Source organism: Phyllostomus hastatus, unplaced genomic scaffold (genome assembly GCF_019186645.2).
Source record: "Phyllostomus hastatus isolate PE091 unplaced genomic scaffold, TTU_PhHast_1.1 phas_contig_29, whole genome shotgun sequence".
Taxonomy (NCBI): Eukaryota; Metazoa; Chordata; class Mammalia; order Chiroptera; family Phyllostomidae; genus Phyllostomus; species Phyllostomus hastatus.
In genome coordinates this window covers 46,171,004-46,191,445 of record NW_025333835.1, presented here as the reverse complement: position 1 = coordinate 46,191,445, position 20,442 = coordinate 46,171,004, and the positions used below count along the sequence as shown (strand labels likewise).

The 20,442-nt window shown below is 56.8% G+C and overlaps 1 protein-coding gene across 8 annotated transcripts in view; it reads right to left on the bottom strand.

Moving 5' to 3' along the window:
* The window catches only part of NBEA (neurobeachin), a 446,461-nt gene that overhangs the window by 54,777 nt on the left and 371,242 nt on the right, over nt 1–20,442 (bottom strand). For all 8 annotated transcript variants that reach the window (XM_045839137.1, XM_045839139.1, XM_045839138.1 and 5 more), the window contains 2 exons: nt 20,021–20,136; nt 11,337–11,449 (listed from right to left, as the gene is read on the bottom strand). In XM_045839137.1, the coding sequence (XP_045695093.1) occupies nt 11,337–11,449; nt 20,021–20,136 (229 nt within the window). The remainder of the gene's footprint in view (nt 1–11,336; nt 11,450–20,020; nt 20,137–20,442) is intronic.

Here is a 20,442-nt window from a genome sequence, read left to right as displayed (position 1 = left end):
GACGATGAGGAGAAGCAATGTGGAGTCAAGGCCGCGTGGCTGGGCTGCTGAGAGGTTCTCCACGTGCCAGAACCACGGCAGGTCCGTGCCAGTGGGTGCTGCTTGCCTGGGTCCAAGGGTCACTTTCAGTTGCCTTAATGCTCCCCACACATCCGGGCTTGTGCTGCGTTCGAGCTGTCCTGTTACCGTTCGCGACGACCACCGCGGCCTGGGGAACCCACGGGCAGGCTTCAGGGACTCCTGCCTTTTCTGCGTTTCCGGCCAGGAGCGAGGGAGCGTCCTCCGCGAGGGTCCCGGCGACGACGCTGCGGAAACCGTGCGACAGACGCTGCCGCAGTCGAGTGAGCCCCCGCCTCTCTCTGCGTCCCACCGGGGAACTGCCACTCGTTCTTGCGGCAGCAGCTCCGGTTTCGCCCGTGCAGGCCCGCAGACACCGCCTGGGAGCAGTCAGGCGGGCCTGCACCTCCCGCCCCCCTGGCCCCCCCCCCCCCCCCGCCCCGCACACTCGCCCTGCCGGGGCATGTCCAGCGTCTCCCTGGCCTCTGGCTGCTCGGGGCCTGGTGAGCGCTGGGTGAACAAGGGCCCGCTGGTCTGATTACAGGCATGGAAGTTCACATTCCCTATGACACTTGTAGACAGCATTTCCAGGCAAGGTCAGAAGACAAGTGACAAAGTGAAAAGTATTTATAGCACTTACGATAAAGGGCTATTTCTTTTTAAAAACGAGCTCTCACGTATCAGTAACAAACGAGTGAACAGTACAACTGAACAGACGGGCGAGCAGGAAGGCGACCAGCACTCGAGTCCCCAGTGTGGGCAGGAGCAGGGGTGCCAGCTCAGGCAGTTCCCGGGGCGTCTGCTGCCCTTCCCTGCTCGGCACACTCGCCCTTCTTGATGGGGACCCGCCCCCGCCCGCGTGGGCCCGCCCAGGGACTCAGTCACCTGACCCCCTGCTGGGCATGCGACCCAGGCCTGCCGATCAGCTTGTTCTGTCCACAGGGCTGCGGAGACCGGTGCAGAGACGGGCGTGGGACTCCTGTGACCCCAGCGAAGCTGGGCTGGAACGCCCTGGGGAAGGAGCACCCTCGGTCCCCACGGGGCCGCAAGGGCGTCCCTGACATCCCGCAAGGAGGTGGCCCGTGCGCCCATGAACGCCGGTGGGGGCCCCAGAGTCGTGGCACCCTCAAATATCCTGGGCCCCCGTCTCCCCAACCGACCCACCCCAGCACTTCCCAGTGGTCACACAGACCAACGGAGACTCTGTGTGACTGCAACCCAAAGTCAGAAGTGCACTGGCAGTTCCTCAAATGTCAAATGGAAACTATTCTTACTCATTAGATTGTCAATAATCGTTAGGTTTCGCAACGCTGAGCGCTGGCCGGGGTGGGTTACACTGTACCCGGCACAGTACCGCTGGCGGGCACCCAGGGAGGCATACGCGTTTCTCATGGGCAGGGCCGGTAACACGTTTTCAGTGTGCGCTTGCTTCTGATCCACTACTTACACTGTGAGGGATTTGCAAGATGGGAAGAATCAGATACAAAAATATTTCTCACAGCATTTCTTGAAACGGCGAAAGCAAACAAAAGAAGCCCAGACATCCAGGAAGAGCCCAGTTAGCTAGATGCTGTTACACCCACACTGCTGTGTATTGTGCACGCCACCAAAGAGTCTGGCCTGAAGACTCTTCAGTCCATTCAACAAGCACTGAGCGCCTACTGTGTGTCGGGAATTACTGTGACCCTAGGATAAGGCGCTGAGAGACAGGTGGAAGCTAAGCAAACCGTCAGTAAGGAGACAGCACCGGCTAGGAGGGCTCTAGTGACAACCAGGACACTGCCAGGACAGTGGGGAAGGCGCCCCGGCCCTGTGAATGGGAACTTCAGGAACCAGAGAACCCCAGACAGAGAGAGAGCCAGGGTGGGGGTGGGGGGCCAGGGGCCTGACAGGCAGCCCAGCGGACAGGAGTCACGTCAGCATGGCCGCGGTGCAGTGGGCCAGGGGAAGAGCGCAGGACACGAGGTGCGCGAGGTGAGTGCGCATCGCATGGGGTGAGCGGGCGCCGGAGGACTCAGGCGGCGGGGAACAGAGATCCGAATCTGAGTGCACAGGGGAACCCCCCCCAAGAGGGGCTGGATCTGGGGCGGGGTGTGAGGTCTTGGGGGCCGGCACGGGGCTGAAAAGGTCCTCGCAGAGACAGCCCCCCAACAGCACCGTCGACGCTCCCCTGCGCGTCCCGGGGCGTGGCTGAGACACGTTCTACGTAACCAGGCGTCGGCTGCACACAGGTGCTCAGCACCCTCATTCTGTGTGTGTGCAGCGTACGTGGGGTATACTTTGCCTTCCGTGTTCAGACAAGAATTTGGAAGAACAGACATTAAACTCTAAGAACGGTTCCCTCTGGGGAGTGAGAACAATGCAGATCTTCCGTCTTCCCTTAGCCTTCTTGCTGTTGGAGCGAGAACTGGGTTTATCTCCTGCAGAAAACCTCAGAGGGCTTCATCAGTTATGTGGCCCAGGAATATTATCCAAACGTGAACATTTTTCACTTTTATACATTCCAATCAATTATAGCGACTTTAAATCTCAGCTAGCAAACAATCAAGGCCAGGTACTTCTGGATGGAAGTAAATTCCCATTCCCAGTCTTCACTGACATTCGAATCATCACTTATCAAAACTCCCCAGTTAAAGCGAGTCGAATGTCAACAGGAGGAAGGAAGATCTTCTACAGGACAACTGGGTGTTTTGCAGGGTAACTGGCAGGTCTCCTCAATAAATCAGCATCATGCAAAAAGGGGGGTGGCTGGGAGCCATCCCAGCCTAAGACAGAAAGAAGGAAACGTGACGGGCAGTCCCTGCTGAATCCTGGCCGGACAAACCCATTTGGTAAATACGTGGGGCAGTAAGGAAAGGTGGTCATGGGGCACAGTGTTAGACAACATTATGGGTCACTGCAGGTTTTGTAAGGTGTGATGGCAGCGTTTCGGTCCCGTAGGAAAATGTTTGTTTTTCACGCTATTTACAGGTGAAGTACGACACCTTCGACGGAGCTTGAAACAGTTCAGCAAAATAAAACATGCCACAGTGTTAATAACTATGCTTCCTGAGTACTAGGTGAATTGGTTGTTGGTGTTCTTCCTTTTAGTTTAAAATTTTTTATAATAAAAATGTCGAAATAAAAATGGAGTGTAAAACTAGGCGAATCTTTCAAATTCATACTAAGTCCTTGTCGTAGTACCTCTGTCTTGAGATGTGCTCACAGGTAAGAAATCTTCTACTTTGCAAGTCTGGGTTTCCAACCAGGAAGGGTGAAGGCGCGGTTCTCCTCAGCAGGTTCGACCCCCACTCCCAGCTTCACGCACACTCTCGTCTGCGCAGCGCGGTCCTTCCCCTCCGGGGGGTGGGGGGGGCCCAGCTAATCACTGCACGGCCCCCCCCGGCTTTCTGGAGACACTGAGCCTGAAGCAACCAGGCCTTGATGTGATGACGGGCAGGGTTTGTTTCGCTGGGAAAACTGAGAGCGTCTCCTTTTACAGTCCTCCATGGGTAAACGAACACAGTCCCACGACGAAGGAAGACTTGGGGACGAGGTCCCACTCCGATCAGCTGCGCTCGTCAGCACCGACTCGGGGGCGTCGTCCCACGGGGCACGAGGTGCAGAACGCGACGACGCGTCCTCTGCCCCCTCTGCTCGTGGCCGACGTGACGGCCCCCAGGGCCGGGCACTGCGGGAGGGCGGCGGGCACCGAGGAGACAGCGGGTCTCCAGGCCGCACCGAGTCCGCAGTGCGTGCTGCTCGCCTGGCGGAGGGGAACGGCGGGCAGCGCAGGAGGGGCGGTGCAGCGTGTCCAACCGGCGCGTGCTCCGTCGGAGCCGTGGTGGGGGCAGGGTGAGAAAACCCACCCGCCAGCCGGGGGCCTGGCACGTGGCGAGCGCATGTGGGGTTCTGGCCACTGCTCATCATCGTGACCCCAGCGCACTCCCTACGAAGACCAGCTCTAAGTGTCTCAGCAAAAACCCTCCGTGTTCACGTGGAAGGAAGGAGGCCTGAACGGAGTTCCTGACATTGTCCCGCGTCAGTTCTGAAAGCCCCGTAAGCGTCAGGCAGGAGCGTAGCGAAGAGTCTATGCACTGGTGTCGGGACCCCCACTTGCGGTGCTGTTTCGGGGGGCACCAAGGGTGAAGGAGACTTGCTGTGGCCCAGCGCTGCGGGGATAAACCCCCTGTGGACGTGACCTGTGGCCGGTCCCATCCCAGCGCCTGGAACAGGCTCTCCCTCTCCAGGGGCGGCGGTCTCCTGAGCGCGCGCTAGAAAAGGCCCGTGGCTTCCCGTCCCTCCTTTCACAGGCTGCACCCTCGGAGCACGGCAGGCTCTGCTGTGTCCTTCCCTCTCGCCCCCTCTCTGAGAAGCCAGGACAACCGGCCGAGTGGGAAGGGGCCAGCACGGGGGCTCAGGGGCCTGCAGCGCAGGCGGACACGGCGCAGGGCCGGTCTGGGAGCTCTGCCCAAACCCTCAAAGCTCCCTGTCCCCCATCACACGTCTCCAGGGAACGACAGTGGAGATGAAAACCAACACCCCCACCCCCAGTTTCTGGGCACCACGGTGTCTGTGTCTCTGCTTTTTCCCTCTGTCCCCCTTTTCTCGGTTCTTTCTTCCTCTCAAGCAGGAGGACAAGAGTGCAGGGATGCCACTGGGCTCTGAAAAGTGACATAAATCTCTCCGGGTGCGAGCCGTGCTCAGTGTCTGCCTGCAGGGTCTGGCGGAGCGCGGGCGTGCAGGTGGTGCCGTGTGAGCAGAGAGTTGGCGAAGGGATGAGGTCGGGTGGGTGCGACTCTGAAACCGGAGCCTTTGCACCCCCCTGCAAATCCCGCCCTCGGCTTCCATGGTTCCCTGGGCTGAAAACCGTGTCCACCCACCGCCGATCATCAATGTCGCCTCAGAGCGACACTTCTCCTTCAACGCTGCACCGTAAGCAAGCTAACAAGAATGGGGTTCACAGTACATGGTAAGACAACAGTCAACACACATTTGAATGATTTTCAAACTTGGCAGTAGCTGTTTTCTGGCAGATGGGGCATAATTACATTTACACAGCCACGTTCTAATCTTCTGTTTTGCATCAACACGGTCGGCTACTAACACACTCGGCAGTGGTGTCCGTCCGTCATGTTTTACTGCTGAAGCTCCGGCGTTATGTGGGTGACACAGCAAGTACGACTGCGTTCCTTCCAGACGCAGCCACCGGAGCTGAGCAGAAAGACGGCTCCACGAGCACCCCCCCACCCCGGGGCCCGGTCGAGCGCATCCATGGAGCACGGGAAGGCGCCCCCCACCCCGCGTGGCGAGGATGCTCACCGTCCACACTTCAGCGCACCCCTCCCCACATGGCGGCTCCCAGACTCCAGGCGCCACCACCTCCCCTGTTAAGTGGCATAATAATTGGGGGAATGCTTGTGCGTATCATCATCTGCCAGTCAGCCACTCCCGTGTTAACAAAGTGTATTTTTCCACTCAGTGCACACGTGTGCGTGTGTGATGTCTCGTGTTCACATCCGTCTGCACAGCCCAGGCTTCGTGATGAGACGACTTCATCCACTGGAGCGCGAGGAGGCCGGCGGGGCGGAGCCTGCTGAGTGTCGCGCCTGCACCGGGACTCCGTGGGGTGCGGCCCCCACGGCTCCGCCCGGACCCAAGTGCACGCACCCTCCCGCCTGTGTTCAGGGAGATTTCAGCGCAGGTCGCCTCTCCCCAAGAGCGAGCTGCGCAAACACTGAAAGGGTGCGTCACTGACAGCTCGGGCCATGCGCTCTGATGCCAAACAAAAAATCACCACCTCGAGCCTCCACGTGGGACGCATCCAACTCGAACCTGTGCCGCCCGAGCAGACGAGGGGCTGGTCAGAGGCTGCCAATGAGGCGTGTCGGAGCTCCCGGGCTCCGCGGCCGGCGGTGAGGCGGGGCAGGGTGGGTGGGAGAGTGAGGGAGTCACAGGCAGTAACAAAACACTTCGGTCCGAACAAACGTGCACCGCGAGTTCCAGGGAGCATTCGACATCAACGGTATTTCTTACGTGAAAGGAGAGCTTATGTTTACTAAAAGGTCCTGCTTTTTCTTTTGTCAGAACAAAATTAAATGAAGTAACCTCTTGCCGGACTTCCCGGACGACACCGAAGACGGCAGACGCTCGGCCGACAAGCATGGAGCTCTGCTCGGTAGCTACCAGCCTCGGAAGGCCTCCCGAGGGTCGGGCAGGACCCGGGGTCCTCTGCCTGTGTCCGGTGCGTTTCCTTCCTTCCACGGCCGGGCCACGCAGACAGTGTGTGTCCACGGGAACGAAGTGGCACGCGCTCACAGAGCTCAGGACGTGTGGCAGCCACGTGTGAGCGAGGCCTGCGTTCTCCCCACGTTCCACGCATGGCCTCTCCCCCGTCTTCTGTCCGTCGGCCCTGATCCCGACACGCAGAACACTGCAGAGGCCCGACGACTCCGGAGCCGACCTTCCCCAGTGTCCAGTGAGGAGGCTGGGAGGACCAGGCGTCCTGGGCAAGGGCCCGGCGTTCTGGACCCGGCGGCCTTGGGCGGGAGCCAGGAGGCCGCCCAGGCCTGTCCTTGTCCTGGCCCTGCCGTTGGGGCCCCGGTGTGAGCAGGTCTGGTGCACAGATACTATTTTTATTTACTCCGTTTCTCACAGCAAAAAAACACTGTTTTCCCAATAAGCATTTTGTTCCATATTCAGTGCTGCTGAACAATGAAGCAGACCAGCGCTGCCTTGCCCACGCTGTCAGGAAGCTTGCTGGGACGCGTGTGAGGCAGGCATGTGATGGCTGAATCACGGACCTGGGTCAGACAGGGAAGAAACGCAACCAGGTGTGCCCAGCTGTTTCAAACCCGCGTGCACCCCTCTCCTTCGCTTCTTACAGGAAGCCACCCGGGCTTGCCCCAGAGACAGCTCCTTCCTCTGCACAGATGGGGATCCAGGTTTGCTGAGATCACGTGCTGCTCATATGCTGTAGCTGCAGGTCTGCGACGAGCAGCCCACTGCCCGCGGGTCTTTCCCTCGTGACCAGCGACAGTCCCTCCAGAGTCAGGGCCCCCTCCCTCCCTCCCTCCGAGGCCTGCCAGCACCGCCCTGCACAGCCCCTTCGAGGGAGGAGCTGTGTGTGCGTGCACATCGGAAGTTTGCCTGCTGTCTCTAGGCCCCAGAATCATGAAGACTCAGCTCTCAGACTCGCTGTACCGGACTCTTCACAGCGGACACTTGTTTGCTGGTCACCAGGCCCACTTGCTTCGGGAAACAGGCGGCCCCATCTCCTCTGGGCAACTCGCACCCCAGCGTTCTCAGACCGGCGGGGGGGTGTCCTGTGACCCCGACTCTGCCTCCAGCTCCCACCACGGGAAACAGAGGCTTCTTTGGTTTCCAATCGACACATTCTCTCCTCCTTCAGCAGCGGCAACGACAACAAAAGGCATTTTCTGGGACTTCTGGGAAAGAAGTTTCTTCTGTTTTCCATGAGAGCTATTTGGGAAAATGCTCTTTTCCTTTGGGGAGTATGATATGAGGTCCGGAGCTGCTGCAGCCGTCTTGCTAAGAAAGGGACTGCCTGGGCTACCGGAGGCCGTGTAGCCGAGGGTGAGTACGAAGCCCACAGCGGGGAAGGCGGAGCAGAGCCCTGGGGAGAACCGGGTCCTTGGCGGCACCGTCTGCATGACTGAAGACAATCTCGCTGGAAACCAGATTTTCCTCAGAATTCATCAGTTCTCAGAACCAGTAACACAGATGTAGTGTTCACGCTGATTTGGTCTGGAGTGTCGGAAGCTTCCTTCAGAAGTTCTAACCGGTGCAACACAGAATTTCATGAAACCAGTGTTGTGTTGGGTGTAAAGAAAATAATTTCCCGTTTCTTTTTAGGACTGCTCATTTCATAGCATCTTAATTTTTTCTATGCAGTAAAGAATGTAGAAAGTATGCGCTGTTTACAGAAACACATTCTAGAATTACTGACCGCGAGGAATTATTACATGGGCCCCAATCTTTGCTTAGGAGAAACTTGGTTTGTCATCAGAGATCTTTAGAGTGTTCCTGGGTAATAATATCATTCCAGTATTCCGATTCTTCCTTCATCTTCCAGAGATCAAGGAACAAACTCTGTTAATTTTTTCATTTGTAGCATTAATTGTAAGTACAAGAATCACATGTGCCTCTTCATGGTCATCTCTTCACTGCAAAAGTATTGCATTATGAGTCATTTTTCCTTTGAATTATATTATTACACTTCAAACGTCCTTTTCTCATCAGGCATATGATATGATATATTTTCACACATTAAACTCCTGTTTATTAATGAGCTTTACACAGGAGAGTCCTGGGTTTCCAGCCCATTTGTAAGAAGGCCCTATTAAGAAATTCAATGAGGCGTGGCAACGACGTGAGAGTAATTTATCCACGTGTCAGGGGGCTTCAATCTGCCCGCCTTGCTCCACAGCGCGGGTCTGACCGGGCAGCGAGAACAGACCGGAAAGGCCGGCTCGGCGCAGGGCCGGGGGCGGAGCTCTCCGCAACAGGAGGGCTTGCGGGGTCACACGCGCGCCACACGCGGGCCCCAGGCTCGCCCCGCGGCGCCCCGCTCCCCTGGGCCCGTCCGCCCACCTGTCCCGCCCACCTGTCCCGCCCACCGCCGAGAACTGGGAGGGCGCACGCCACTCACGGCGGGGACGGTCCCGCCAACGGGGACGCAGGTTCACCGTAAGCTCGGAACACTTGAGAAATGCTTGCGTGTTCATCCCGGCTACTACAGACCCAGGACTGCCCGGTGTGACTTAGTTCACGCCGCCTGCACAGGGCGGAAGCCCGCATCTCGCCGCACGTCTTCCATAACCCACGTCGGTCGCCACGGAGGCCGTGTGGCCTGCGGCTGGGGTGGGGCTCCGCGGGCCGACGTCTGGGCCCAGCACCGTGCCGCAGCTGAGCGTGCTCCCTGCGACGGGCACGGCCCCTTGCACGGTGCTAACCGTCAGGAGCGCGGCCGCAGGGAACTCCGGGCACTGCCTGGGTTTCGGCTCGGCTTCGGACTCGGCCCCTCCCAGGGAGGCTGCAGCTCTGCCTGCTGTAACCCCCGCCCCCACCCCGCCCCCGCCCCCGTGCTCCGGTCCACCGGGCCTGGTGCTGGCAGAGAGGCGGCTTGTGGCGAGGGTTTGCTCGCTGAGTGCTGGGAGGACGCATGAATATAAAGGGGGGACAGAGGGGCGTCTGCCCCGCCACCTCCCTCTCCCCGTCTCCCGGCTGACCCCACGGGAGGGCCTCCCTCCACGGCAGCGGCCAGCTTCCGAGGTTCTAACGTTTCGCATCAGCTACTTGGGGACCTACCCTGAGGTCTTCATTTTACGCGCGCGCATGTGTGTTTCCTAGTATCCATCGCACAACAGGCGTCCCACTGACGCCGAACAAGACACACGCGGAGAAGACCCTGTTGAGAGGGCCCGTCTGACAGGTCCTGTCCTCGTACTGATGAGTCCGTGTGTTTCCTTCCACACCCACCGTTGTCCCGCAGCCACCGCACGCCTCCCCCGCCACAGGGGGAGACCGAGGCAGAGAGAAATGAGGGGCCTCGCGGAGGCCCCAGAGCCATGAGTGGCGGCCGGAGGGCTTGCTCTCGGACAGTCCGGCTCCAGAGGCCGGTCGGACCGCTGCCTGTCGCCTCCGCGTCGCTGTCGAGACAGAACCCGGCCCCGTATTCCTCAGTGTCGCGGAGGACGGTTTTCTCCACACTGTCCGTGACGGGGAGCTAGGTCCGCTCCGGGAGGGGGCCATGAACCACAGCCTGTCTGCCCACCCGAGTCCGGTCAGTTGGCCGGTCAGTTACCGGCCTGGGGCGAGCGGCGAGAGGTCTGTGTTCATTCGGCTCGGGCGCGCGGGAAAGCACGGCATCTGGGGCCGCACTGGCGGCTGGCTGCCAGCATCACTGTCACCCCCGGGACTGCCAGGGGGGTGCTGGCCACCCGGTGTTTCGAGTGCCTGTGACACCACAACTAAATTCACGAGCTAGCGACGACAAGTGGATTGAAAATTCACACACAATGGAAGAACTAGGGGGCGAATGGCAGGCGAGAACCTGTGGGTCAGCACGCAGGCCCCAAAAACAGGCTGCAGACACCCGAGGGTGGCAGCGGCAGCAGCAGCCATTACCCACGCGGGGCCCAAGGCACCGCGGCCGCGTCACCGTCTTCCAGTGCACACGCTGCTGCACCTTCTCGGCTCCAGCACAAGATGGGGTGGGGTGTCCTCACGACACAGCTGGGGACGCGGGGCTGGGAGGAAGCGGTTCCGGTGGGCGGTGGGGTGAGCGGCGGGGCGCAGCACTCCCTCCCGGGGAGCCGGGCTGGCCGTCCGAGGCCAGGGCCGGCGTGTGGCCTGAAGGCCGCATGCTGGACTAGCTGGGGGCCGGGGTGGGGGCTCCCCGGGCACGCAGGGCCCACGCCGCCTTGTCCCTGCACTCCTCCCCGCCTCCCACGCAAACCAGGGCCCCACACACGGTTTTCAACCAGCTGCGGAGGCTGGCCCGGCAGCCAGGAGGGCAGGAAAGAGAGAGAAGGCCAGAGTCCGTGGGTGGGGCCGAGCGGGCCGGGGCTGGAGCCGCAAGCACAGGGGCCAGCCCCCACTGGCCTCGGGGAGGCTTCTGGCACCGCTCCCCGCTGTCCACTGCCCTTCGCAGACGCCTGCGCCCCTCGAGTCTCCTCTGGACAAAGGAGTAACCTGCCCCCGAATTCGCCGTCCATTCTCATCCCCACTACGGACTTTCTCGTCCCAGTTTCAGGGCCAAACCTTAGCAGGATCTTGATAAACTGCTGTTTCCGGCTTCGCCTCATTGTTAAGCTCCCCTATGGTGCGTGTGTCTGTGTGTGTGTATGTGTGAGAGAGAGAGAGAGAGAGAGAGAGAGAGACAGGATAATACAGGGTGTGTATGTGTGTGAGAGAGAGAGAGTCAGGATAACACACTTTACCACCTAGGGAATGTGTCACAGGAATTGTTTGCTATTATACCTTGAACTAATTTCAGGTTTCGAACCTTGACCTTTAAAACCTAGGATATCTGAGCAACCTCCCCCCACATCTGCTCTTTCTCAAACACCCACCCGCTTCGCCTAGACTCCCACCGATTTATCTCCTTGCGGCTACACGCTCGACGCTAAGAGCTGGCGTGATTCAGATGCCGACTCCAGGGGGAGGCGGCGAGGCCGACATGGTGATCAACACCCGTGAGCAGACACACTGGGGGAGAAGTGTCCCTAGAACCCGGGCTTGTGAAGATCACGGACTTCTAGGTACTGAGAAGTTACCTTCGACAGATCCCTGAAGTTCCCTGGAAGGGTCAAGTCCAATTCTTCCGACTCATAGTTTGTGAGGACCCAGGGGAACACGGGGTACTGGTTCAGGTCGTTGTACGTCCGTCCTGGAAGAGAGAGAGACGGGTGGTAGCCTGCGTGCACCAGCCGATGGGGAACCCCTCCTGCTCGTGGGGCAGGTAAGACACCTACCGAATTTCACAAGAAAAGTAACTCCTTTGCTCATGGAACTATGCCTTTGTTTAACCAAAAGCACTTACAACAGTGTTTCAAGTGAACTCACTCAATGGTAACTAACGAGTAAGTACAATCGCTCTTTGATCACAGCAGCTTGCGTAGTGGAGGCCACTGGTGGTCACCATGGATTCTCCTCTTCCTGGGCGGCAGGGCTTTTCTCTGCCCCCCACCCCACCCCCACCCCACCCCCACCCCACCCCCACCCCCAAAGAGCCCGGGCCACAGGGAGTGGCGGCAGGTGAGCAGAGGTGGCCCGTGCCCTGTCCGGCCCCCCGTGCTGTGCCGCGCGGGTGCCTCCAGGCCCCAGCCCTCCCCTGCCGCCTGTGAGGAAGACGACGCTGCCACCTTGGAAGTCTGGGGACCCTGGCAGTGGCCGCGGAGGAGGCCCCTAGTGGGCCCGTGCCCCTGCAGGTTGGGTGGCGTATTCTGTGACAGGGAGCACGGGCGTGGGCAGGACGAGGCCGGCAGGGGGCGCACTCGGGGAGCGCGCACGGAGATCCAGGGTGGAGGAGCAGCCGCGGCGCCCCAGGAGCGTGCGCGCCTGCGCGGTGTGCGGTGGGCGGAAGGCGGGGTGCTGCCCCCCTCTGCGCGCCCTGGAGGGAGCGCAGAGGCGCTCCCGGCACGGCCCCAGCACCCCCGGGCGTGTCACAGCCGACGCACACCCCGCGGAGCTGCCGGCCCCTCCGAGCTCCCGCGCACTCGAGAAGGCAGGCTCTGGGGTCCCCGCTCTCCCCCTCTCCGCGTGTGCAGGCGCGGCTTCAGTCTTTGTGTATTTGCCCAGCAGATGTTTATTGAAGAAATGAAGACGTTTGTGATAAAAACGAGCCGAATGTGAACAGATTCGCAGGCGTGAGCTGGGAAAGGGAGGCCAGTTACCGGAGAGTCTCTTTGGAGGGGGATGGGGAGGTGACAGAGGGAGATGCTGCGACTGTCACGTTAGACCGAAGGGGGTGTCTGCGGCCGCGGCCCGGCCCGGGGCGCGCCTGCCGCGTGGTGACGTCTGTTGTGAAGGACCACGCCGGTAAGGGCACGAAACAAGGACCTGGGAATTTATTCAAGTCCTGTTCCCCTGACGGCATTGTGCTGAGACAGTATCCTTGTAAGACACCCAGATTTTACACTTACCACCGGGAGCTCCGTAAATGCTAGCCTGGGACACCGATCAGTCCCAGGTTTTTTCTACACACGTGCGCACACAGAGGGCCAAGCAGAGCTCTTTCCGGGTGCGAACCGGGCCCTGGGCCCCATCAGTGCCCCGCCAGGTTCTGAACGCCCACTCCACTTACCAGCCTGAGATTTAACGCAAAAGGAGGTCTCCCGGTGTACAGGTGCATTTGTACAGAATAATGGTGATGCATTTATAGAACATACTTCTACGTTACTTATATAAATAACTTAATAGCCAAAAATTAGACACCATGATTATTTTTAAATTTTCTGACCAAGTTCTATAGCATATGCTAATGGAAAAACTGTCAAAATAAATGAAAAGCCAAATTACATGAACTCAGGATGTAAAGGTAGCATATAAATACAAAAAGCACAAAAATGGAGTCCATGCTTGAAGACACTAGCCTTTAAACAGAAATGACTTGCTCATAAGGGAAAAGAAATAAAGGTATTTTTGGAAAACGTGCCAAGACGAGAAGGCATCGCCTCGAAGACACAACCCAGGCCGGGGGGAGCGCCGCAGCCCGCCGCACCCACCCAGCCCCCCAGGCGGACCCTGGCTTCCACGGCGCTGGCAAGGCCTGCGGAGAACAGGTGCGAGGGGAAGTCTAGCCATTTCCAAATCCCTAAAGCTTATAGCAACCTTTCAATTCCAACAGATACAAGACTTGTGAATCAATGTACTTAGACAGTCGCATCAAAAGTGTCCACATCGAAGCCTCGCACCGTGCACCGCCGATGGGCACCTCTGATCTGACTGGAAAGCGCACCGTGTACTCGAAAGGCGTGTGGGTGGAGAGGACGACCGCGTGGCGCGCTGGGGTTGTGCAGTCGCAAGTTCCAGCTGTAAACTAGTATTGTGGCTCTAATCACTTTACTGGACACCTTTGCAAAATGAAAAGAAAATGATGTTCACTAAATTAACTGAAAAAAAAAAAGTATTTCCAAAGTAATACCCGTCAGGTTCTGGCGCTTCTGGGAACTCGTTTATCAGTTGTTCGAATAAAGGTGTAAACTACACCTTTAATTCTTTTTGGAGTAACTGGAATTCAGTAAATAACCCTGCATGGTGACTGGTAAGGTTCTTTCCTTTTCCAGCAGTGTAGTAAGTGCAGACTTTCTCTACTAACTACACTCGTAAGGATTCATCTCGGACGACGAGTATTAAAAATCGCAAGCCTGTGACACTGATCTGCTCCAGCAGTAACAGCGAGGCGCAGTAAATGAGATCTCAGAAACACTGGATATGTTTCTTCACTAAAAAAAACTTTTTAATTAAACCATCCAATTTAATGTTTTCATATGGCACTTCAGTTTGGAAGGTAAAGTGATCTAGAGACAGCTGACAAAGAAATTAGAACTGCAACTCCTTGGTGGGAACGTTAATGACAGCGGAATATTGTTTAATTAGATGATCGCGGCGTCTGGATTAACGCTCTTTAAGAGCGGTGTTCCTGCGCGCGTCTGCGTCTTCACACTTTACAGACATTTTGTCATCTCGAGGTCATTAGGAAAGAATTTTTAATGATTTTTCTGGAAGCAAGCAGTTCAAGTTACATCTAATTAGATGACAATAATAAGCCCAGCGCATGCAGCAGCTAAATATATACATAATTAACCAGCGAGGACTTGTACATCACAGAGTAAAAAAGTGGAAAATGCTAAGCAGGAGAAAAAGGTTGGCGTTGGGGGAAGTTGTGCTGAATTCATTAGCCGATCACATGAAAAACAACTCAAAAACCTTAAAAAAAATCTCAAACCTAACGGGATCATTTACGCGAAGCTGCGTTAGCAACCAGGCTGCTTTTTTTTTTTTAAGGCAAAGATGTCAGGTTTTAACATCTTGTTCATGGGATTATCTAATAAGGTATGAAATGAGGCACAGGTTGTACCTTTCAGAACACGGGGAACGGGAATCAGGTCAGCTCCAGGAACTCGAGGGAGGAACCGCATTTCCAGTCAGAATCTAAGCAGCATTAAAATTCATTTACACCATTTTCCAAAACCTAATGTTCTTTGAAAATTAAAAAAATCCGTGTGCTTAGCAATAGTGCAATGCATTCCACCACGGTCCTACGTCAGGCATGTATGCAGTTTTAAAACCGTGCCTTCCTAGGACACTCGGTGACACAGACACCGCCTCGGAGCCCGTGTGGGGCGGGTCCCCAGGGGAGAGAAAGGGAGTCAAACCACGGCAGCGCCACCTCTCACGTCCATGGCCAGGCCGCGTAATTTTTTAATTACACTTTTCCATATTTCTAATTTTCTATAATGAGTATTTATTAAATTTATAAATAGAAAGAAAGGCCATAAAACATTTATGGGCTTTTAGGCATCTTTTAAAAATTATGGTTTCTGATTATTTGACAGATTTTTCACTAAGTAAAGGATCTTTGTAAAATTAACATACATAAAATAAAGTGTGTGTTTATATGCAATGATGCATACATACACACCACACAACGGTCTGAAGTACCTAATACGCCAGCACTGAGAAACTGCTGCCATAGACTTCACAGACTGTCCGGTTTTTAAAAGCCTCCTGAAAGGAGAAAAGCAAAATTGGCCGAGTATGAGAGACCTCAAAAAATGGAGAGCAAGAAATGGGTCATAAAACGTCCTTTGTATTTCGTGTTGAAGTAACAGTTTAGAGAAAGAAGATACATCTGAGGGTACATTTTCACATTTTTATTAGAAAATAAAGTCTTTGAACACACAGTGTAAATTTAAGTCAGATTGACCCATATCTTTAAAAATGTGAAGCCAGAAAGCATCGTTTCCTCTTCGCAGTCCGATCCCAGTTCTGGAACTCTTCTCTTTAATCCGGGGAACTGAACGAATCCCTCATCCATCGACTTCGGGGGTTCGCTTACCCGATCACAAAAGCACGTGTGCACACACTCACAGAGCGTAACTAGGAAGTCCGTTCAGTTTGGGGGGTGTTCACTGGCCGCAGCTCTCTTCCCGTGGTGGCCCCTCGCCCCAGCGGGAAGGCGGGGCAGACAGAAAGTGCTGAAGGCCCAGGAGCGCAGGGCCCGCATGTGTGCCGGGCGGCGCTTCAGGAGATGCGGCTGCTCCGGGAGGTCAGCACAGCTCCTGGACAGGCTCTGCAGGAAAATGGGTGCGGGGCGGCTTCCCGGAAGGTGGACCCCGGACCAGGGGCCTCCGCATCCAATTCTCGAGAGCCCTGCCCCCAACCTCAGGGATCCGGGCTCTGAGGACAGGCCAGGGACTGTGTGTCCGCGGGCGCTCCAGGTGACGTGAGAGGCACACCGGCTCCGGGAGACGCTGCCCCAGGAGGAGAGCCCTCTCCCGCACAGGCCCCCTCCGCCTGATCGCTGAAGAGGGGTCGCGGGGGCTGGCCGCTCGCATGCGGAGACGTTCAGAACGGGCAAGCGAGCAGGCGTGACAAAGTTTAGGGACGTCAGAGAGGAGGATGAGACTCCTAGTCAAGGGGCCTTCCTGGTAAAGCCGGGCTGTGGCCCCGCTCCCGGCTCCCTGTGGGGTCTGCCGAGGCCTTGCCGTCCCACTTCTCCTCTCTCCATGCCCCACGGAGGGCGATTCCACAGACACGCTCCGGCCCTCCGGCAGCCACTCCCTGCTCTGAGCGGGCTCCTGCAGGCCCAGATCCCGGGGGACACACCTCAGGGGATCCCAGGCCTGCCTCCTGGTGTCTACATAAGCCACGACCTCAAACGGACTTCACACGGACCTCACACGGACCTCACACGGACTTCACAGGCTGCTTCGAGTGAAACTGTCGAAAATTATTGTCTGGGTTTTCACGGGGGGGGGGGGACTGGAACGCACCCCGGACCCCCTGAAGCAGGGGCGCCCGCCCACCCCTCCACAGCCCTGGCTCCACACTGAGCGGGCGGCTCCGCGCCGTCACCGCGCACGCGGCACGGGATGCGGCCAGAACCCAGCTCTGGCGTCGCTGTTGGGGCTTAACGAGTAAACACACACGAAGCACTGGGAACAAATATTTAGCTGTAAATTGCTCAATAAATGCTAGCAATTATTTACTAGTATTTTCTGAATATTGATGCTAATATTGTTAATATCATTAAGAAATGTTTTGAGAAGAAATAATAAAACCAAACAAAAATAACGAGAATATTATTAGTTTCTGAATCTTGAGATTAGGAATAATTAAAGAAATGTTTAGAAAATGGTGATGAAGACATAAACCAACCATTTCTTGGCTTTGGATGACCTGGGGCATTTGTCATTGGGAATTCCAGCGCCCTTTCAGGAGACCACCAGTCTCACTTCCAATCGACTTACAAGCGCGGTCACTGCGTAACTGGGCCCCTGAACGGCTGTGCAGCACGAACCCCGTCGCGCAGGGCAGCGCGAGGCGCTGAATCACGCACGTTGCCTTACCAACCCGGGTCCCACTGAATGCGCGTTTCCTGTTTCCTTGGAATGCCCTCTGCTTGCTTTCTGGCGAATTCTTGCTCGCATTTCAATTCCCAATTTAGGTGCCACCTGAGAGAAACCCTCCCCGACCTCTTGGTTGTAAGCGGCGGCCCCATCGGGGCGTCCAAACGCCTTTGGGTGCTGATCCGAGGAGTCCCCGTCACTCGTACAGACCCCGCTGGGGCACCCTGCCTGTCGCGGAAGGTGGGCGGACACCACTCTCTCCTTTCCCGGGCGGCATGGGCGCCCAGCACGGAGCGCGCCCGGCGGCTGCTTACTCCGCGGGGGACGAGCGAACGGACGGACTCTGCAGCCACCTGGCGCCCGCCCTCCCCTCCCGGCAGCCGCCCCCGACGGAACGCTGTCTCAGTCCCAACTCCCCCCCCACAGTAGTCGCCGCTCCGGTCGTCCTCAGTCCCACACTGCGCTCCCTTCAGCCCACCCTGTGCCCGCCCCTCAGCGTCTCGGGTCAGGCTCCGCGCCCCCCGGGCCTCCCTGCAGCCCCCTCCCTCGCAGCGTGCGCGCGGCAGGTGGAAGTGCGCCAGCTCTGCGCTTCCGTCCCGAACACGCGGTCTGGGCCCCTCCGCCCTCCCGGCGCCCCCTGCGGCTGGCCTCCGGCGCCCTCCGGTGCGCGCGGTCCCAGTGGGTGCTCCCGACAGCCCCCGCCTCGGTGTGAGAATGCAAAAGGGTATTATCCCCAAAAGTCAGGCACTGATCCATGTGGCTGAAAATGATATATTGTGCGAACAACAAAATTTTCGGAGTCTGAAGTCTTTTATGCAAAAACAGATGAACTCCAAAAACTAAGAGTTTAACAATAATATGGCTTCTGGGTAGTAAATTATTTACAAAAATAAGCAATGGATGAATTCTTGTCCTACATAGAAGTGATTAAAATATTGATTCATTTTTTTTTATTTGAAAAAATATATTGTATTCGGTTTTTACAATGTAAACATATTTCTAGGATAGTTAATTACAGGATGCCTACATTCTAAGTTACTAAAAATGGGCAAAATTTTGCTGATATGATCCAAAAAACCCCAAACAATGTAAAAAGTCAAGAAGACAGTGACAGCAGCAGGTGAGACGGCGAGAGCCCAAACACGTGTCATCCGGCAGCCGCACGCAGCACACAGGGCCTCGGAAGGGCTAACAGCCCCTGGGACAGAGCGAGAGCTCCACCTTCCCCCTGTGCGCTCTGCCCTGCGCCCTGCACCCTCCGCCCTCCGCCCTGCACCGGTGCGGCAGGTCTGCGGCTCCGCCCCTCCCCTCTTCCCACCGAAGCTCAGGCTCCTTGCACTACCTCATGCGCCCCCCCTGAGTAGGCCAGTGACGTGCAGTTCTCTGTGTCTGGGACACTGTCGCTCCTTCCATCTGTATGTGCCCGTTACTGCAGTTTTCGCGGACTGTAAGATGCACCCCCAAATTTGGGAGGAAAAGGAGGTGCGTCTTACAGTCTGAATGTAGCTCATCTGGCTCACTGTGGTGGGGGAGTTGGCGGTGGAGTGGGGTCACAGGTTATTAAATATTTTACCACATTTTTTGCTTCAAAATTTTTTCTATTTTCCTCCTCTAAAACCTAGGTGTGTCTTATGGTCTGGTGTGTCTCGTAGTCCTAACAACATGACAGTATGTGTAGTATAACACTCACCTTTTCTCTCCGCACTAGTAAATAGGTTTACGGTGTATGCATGGTATGAACTGACATGTAAATAATACGAATATATGTAAAATATGTCATGAAGATATCAGAAGACATATGTACATGACGGAGAAGTATAAATAAAACATACAATAAAGTTTTATATGTTTACTGAAACAGCCCTGTGGCTCCACTTCTAGTGTCTTATTAGCGAATGCACTGACATCAGAACATTAAATGACTACAACGCAGAATCATTTCAAACAACTCTTCTGTGCCTTTATGTTGACGGACTGAGTACTTTCCCCTCATGCACACCTATCACCCACACTGAGCACACACGGCCAGCACCCACATTCACACAAACGCGGTGGGTGCACGGAGACCAGCACGTCACGGCGATCCGGGCAAGTGAGGAGTCAGAGGGCACGGCTGCGCCCTCGCGGTTCTGAGCGTGCGTCCTGGACAGCAAGGGTGGGGGGCGAGCATGTGGGCGCGAGCAGTTGTTTAGATCCATCCGACCGCAGAGAATTTTCACGGCACCTGGTCTACACAAGGAAACTGTGATTCAACGTGCATTGAGGTCTTTTGGAGCTTCCCCTCACAAAAAGGAGGCCCTTCAGTCTCTGCGACACGCGTAACCGCTGGCAACCCCCGATGAGGTAGGAACACAGAGCGCTGCCTGCTTTTAATTTATAAGCACGGCTCTGCCGAGGTGGATGGCGGTGACTCATCATTTAGACATGTAATCTGATTTTGTATTTTTATTTGAAGATTTTAAGGGGAAGAAAAGCTGTAACCCAATCATGCCATAATGCAGGTGACACATGTACTAGGCAGGGCCCTGCTGCTGCTCGCCTGTCTCACCGCTGCTGCGCAACAACAAGGCAGTGAAATCACGTTTCCCCGTCATTATTTCCCGTCACTCCCGGCAGCGGTGGGGGTGGGGGGTGCTGACTCTAACCCTCAGATGCAGCTGTCGGTGGAGAGCGCGCGGAGGGAGAGCAGCGAGCACGAGTCTCTCCGACGACAAGTGCGCCCGAGCCCTGGAACTGGCCGGTCCCTGCGCTGGCGCCGCATCGTGGGAGGGGGCTGTGATGTCGGGGCCCACGCTGCGCCTGGATGCCAGGGAGGAGCACGCACCCTTGAAGCCCCAGCGCCCCGCGGAACAGCGACGCGCCCCGCCAGGGCGGGGCAGGCTCACCTGCGATGGTGTTCAGGAACATCAGGTACTCGAAGTTGGAGATCTCCCTCCTCTGCCAGCGCTGCGTCATGTTGGAGGACTTGTACAGCTGCCGCGGCGTGGCCAGCGAGATCCTCCTGCGGGGGCAAACGCAACACGGGTCGTCTCTCCGCACCGGGACTCCCAAGCCTCGGGCTTCGCCGGCGGGCTCCCAACAGTTTACAGTGGACAACACGCGGTTTGAAGCCGTTCCAGAGAGCTACGGCACAGCCCTCCCAGAAAAATCACGAAGTACGTTTTACTTGCAGAGACTAGCAGTACCGAAAACCCCACTGCAGTGAGGGTGCGCGGCTGGTTGCGCAGGGTGGACCCACGTGGAAGGGCCTGTCTGAACAAGGAGGCTGCACACGGGCACGCGCACTCACAGGGAGCCACGGCTGCCC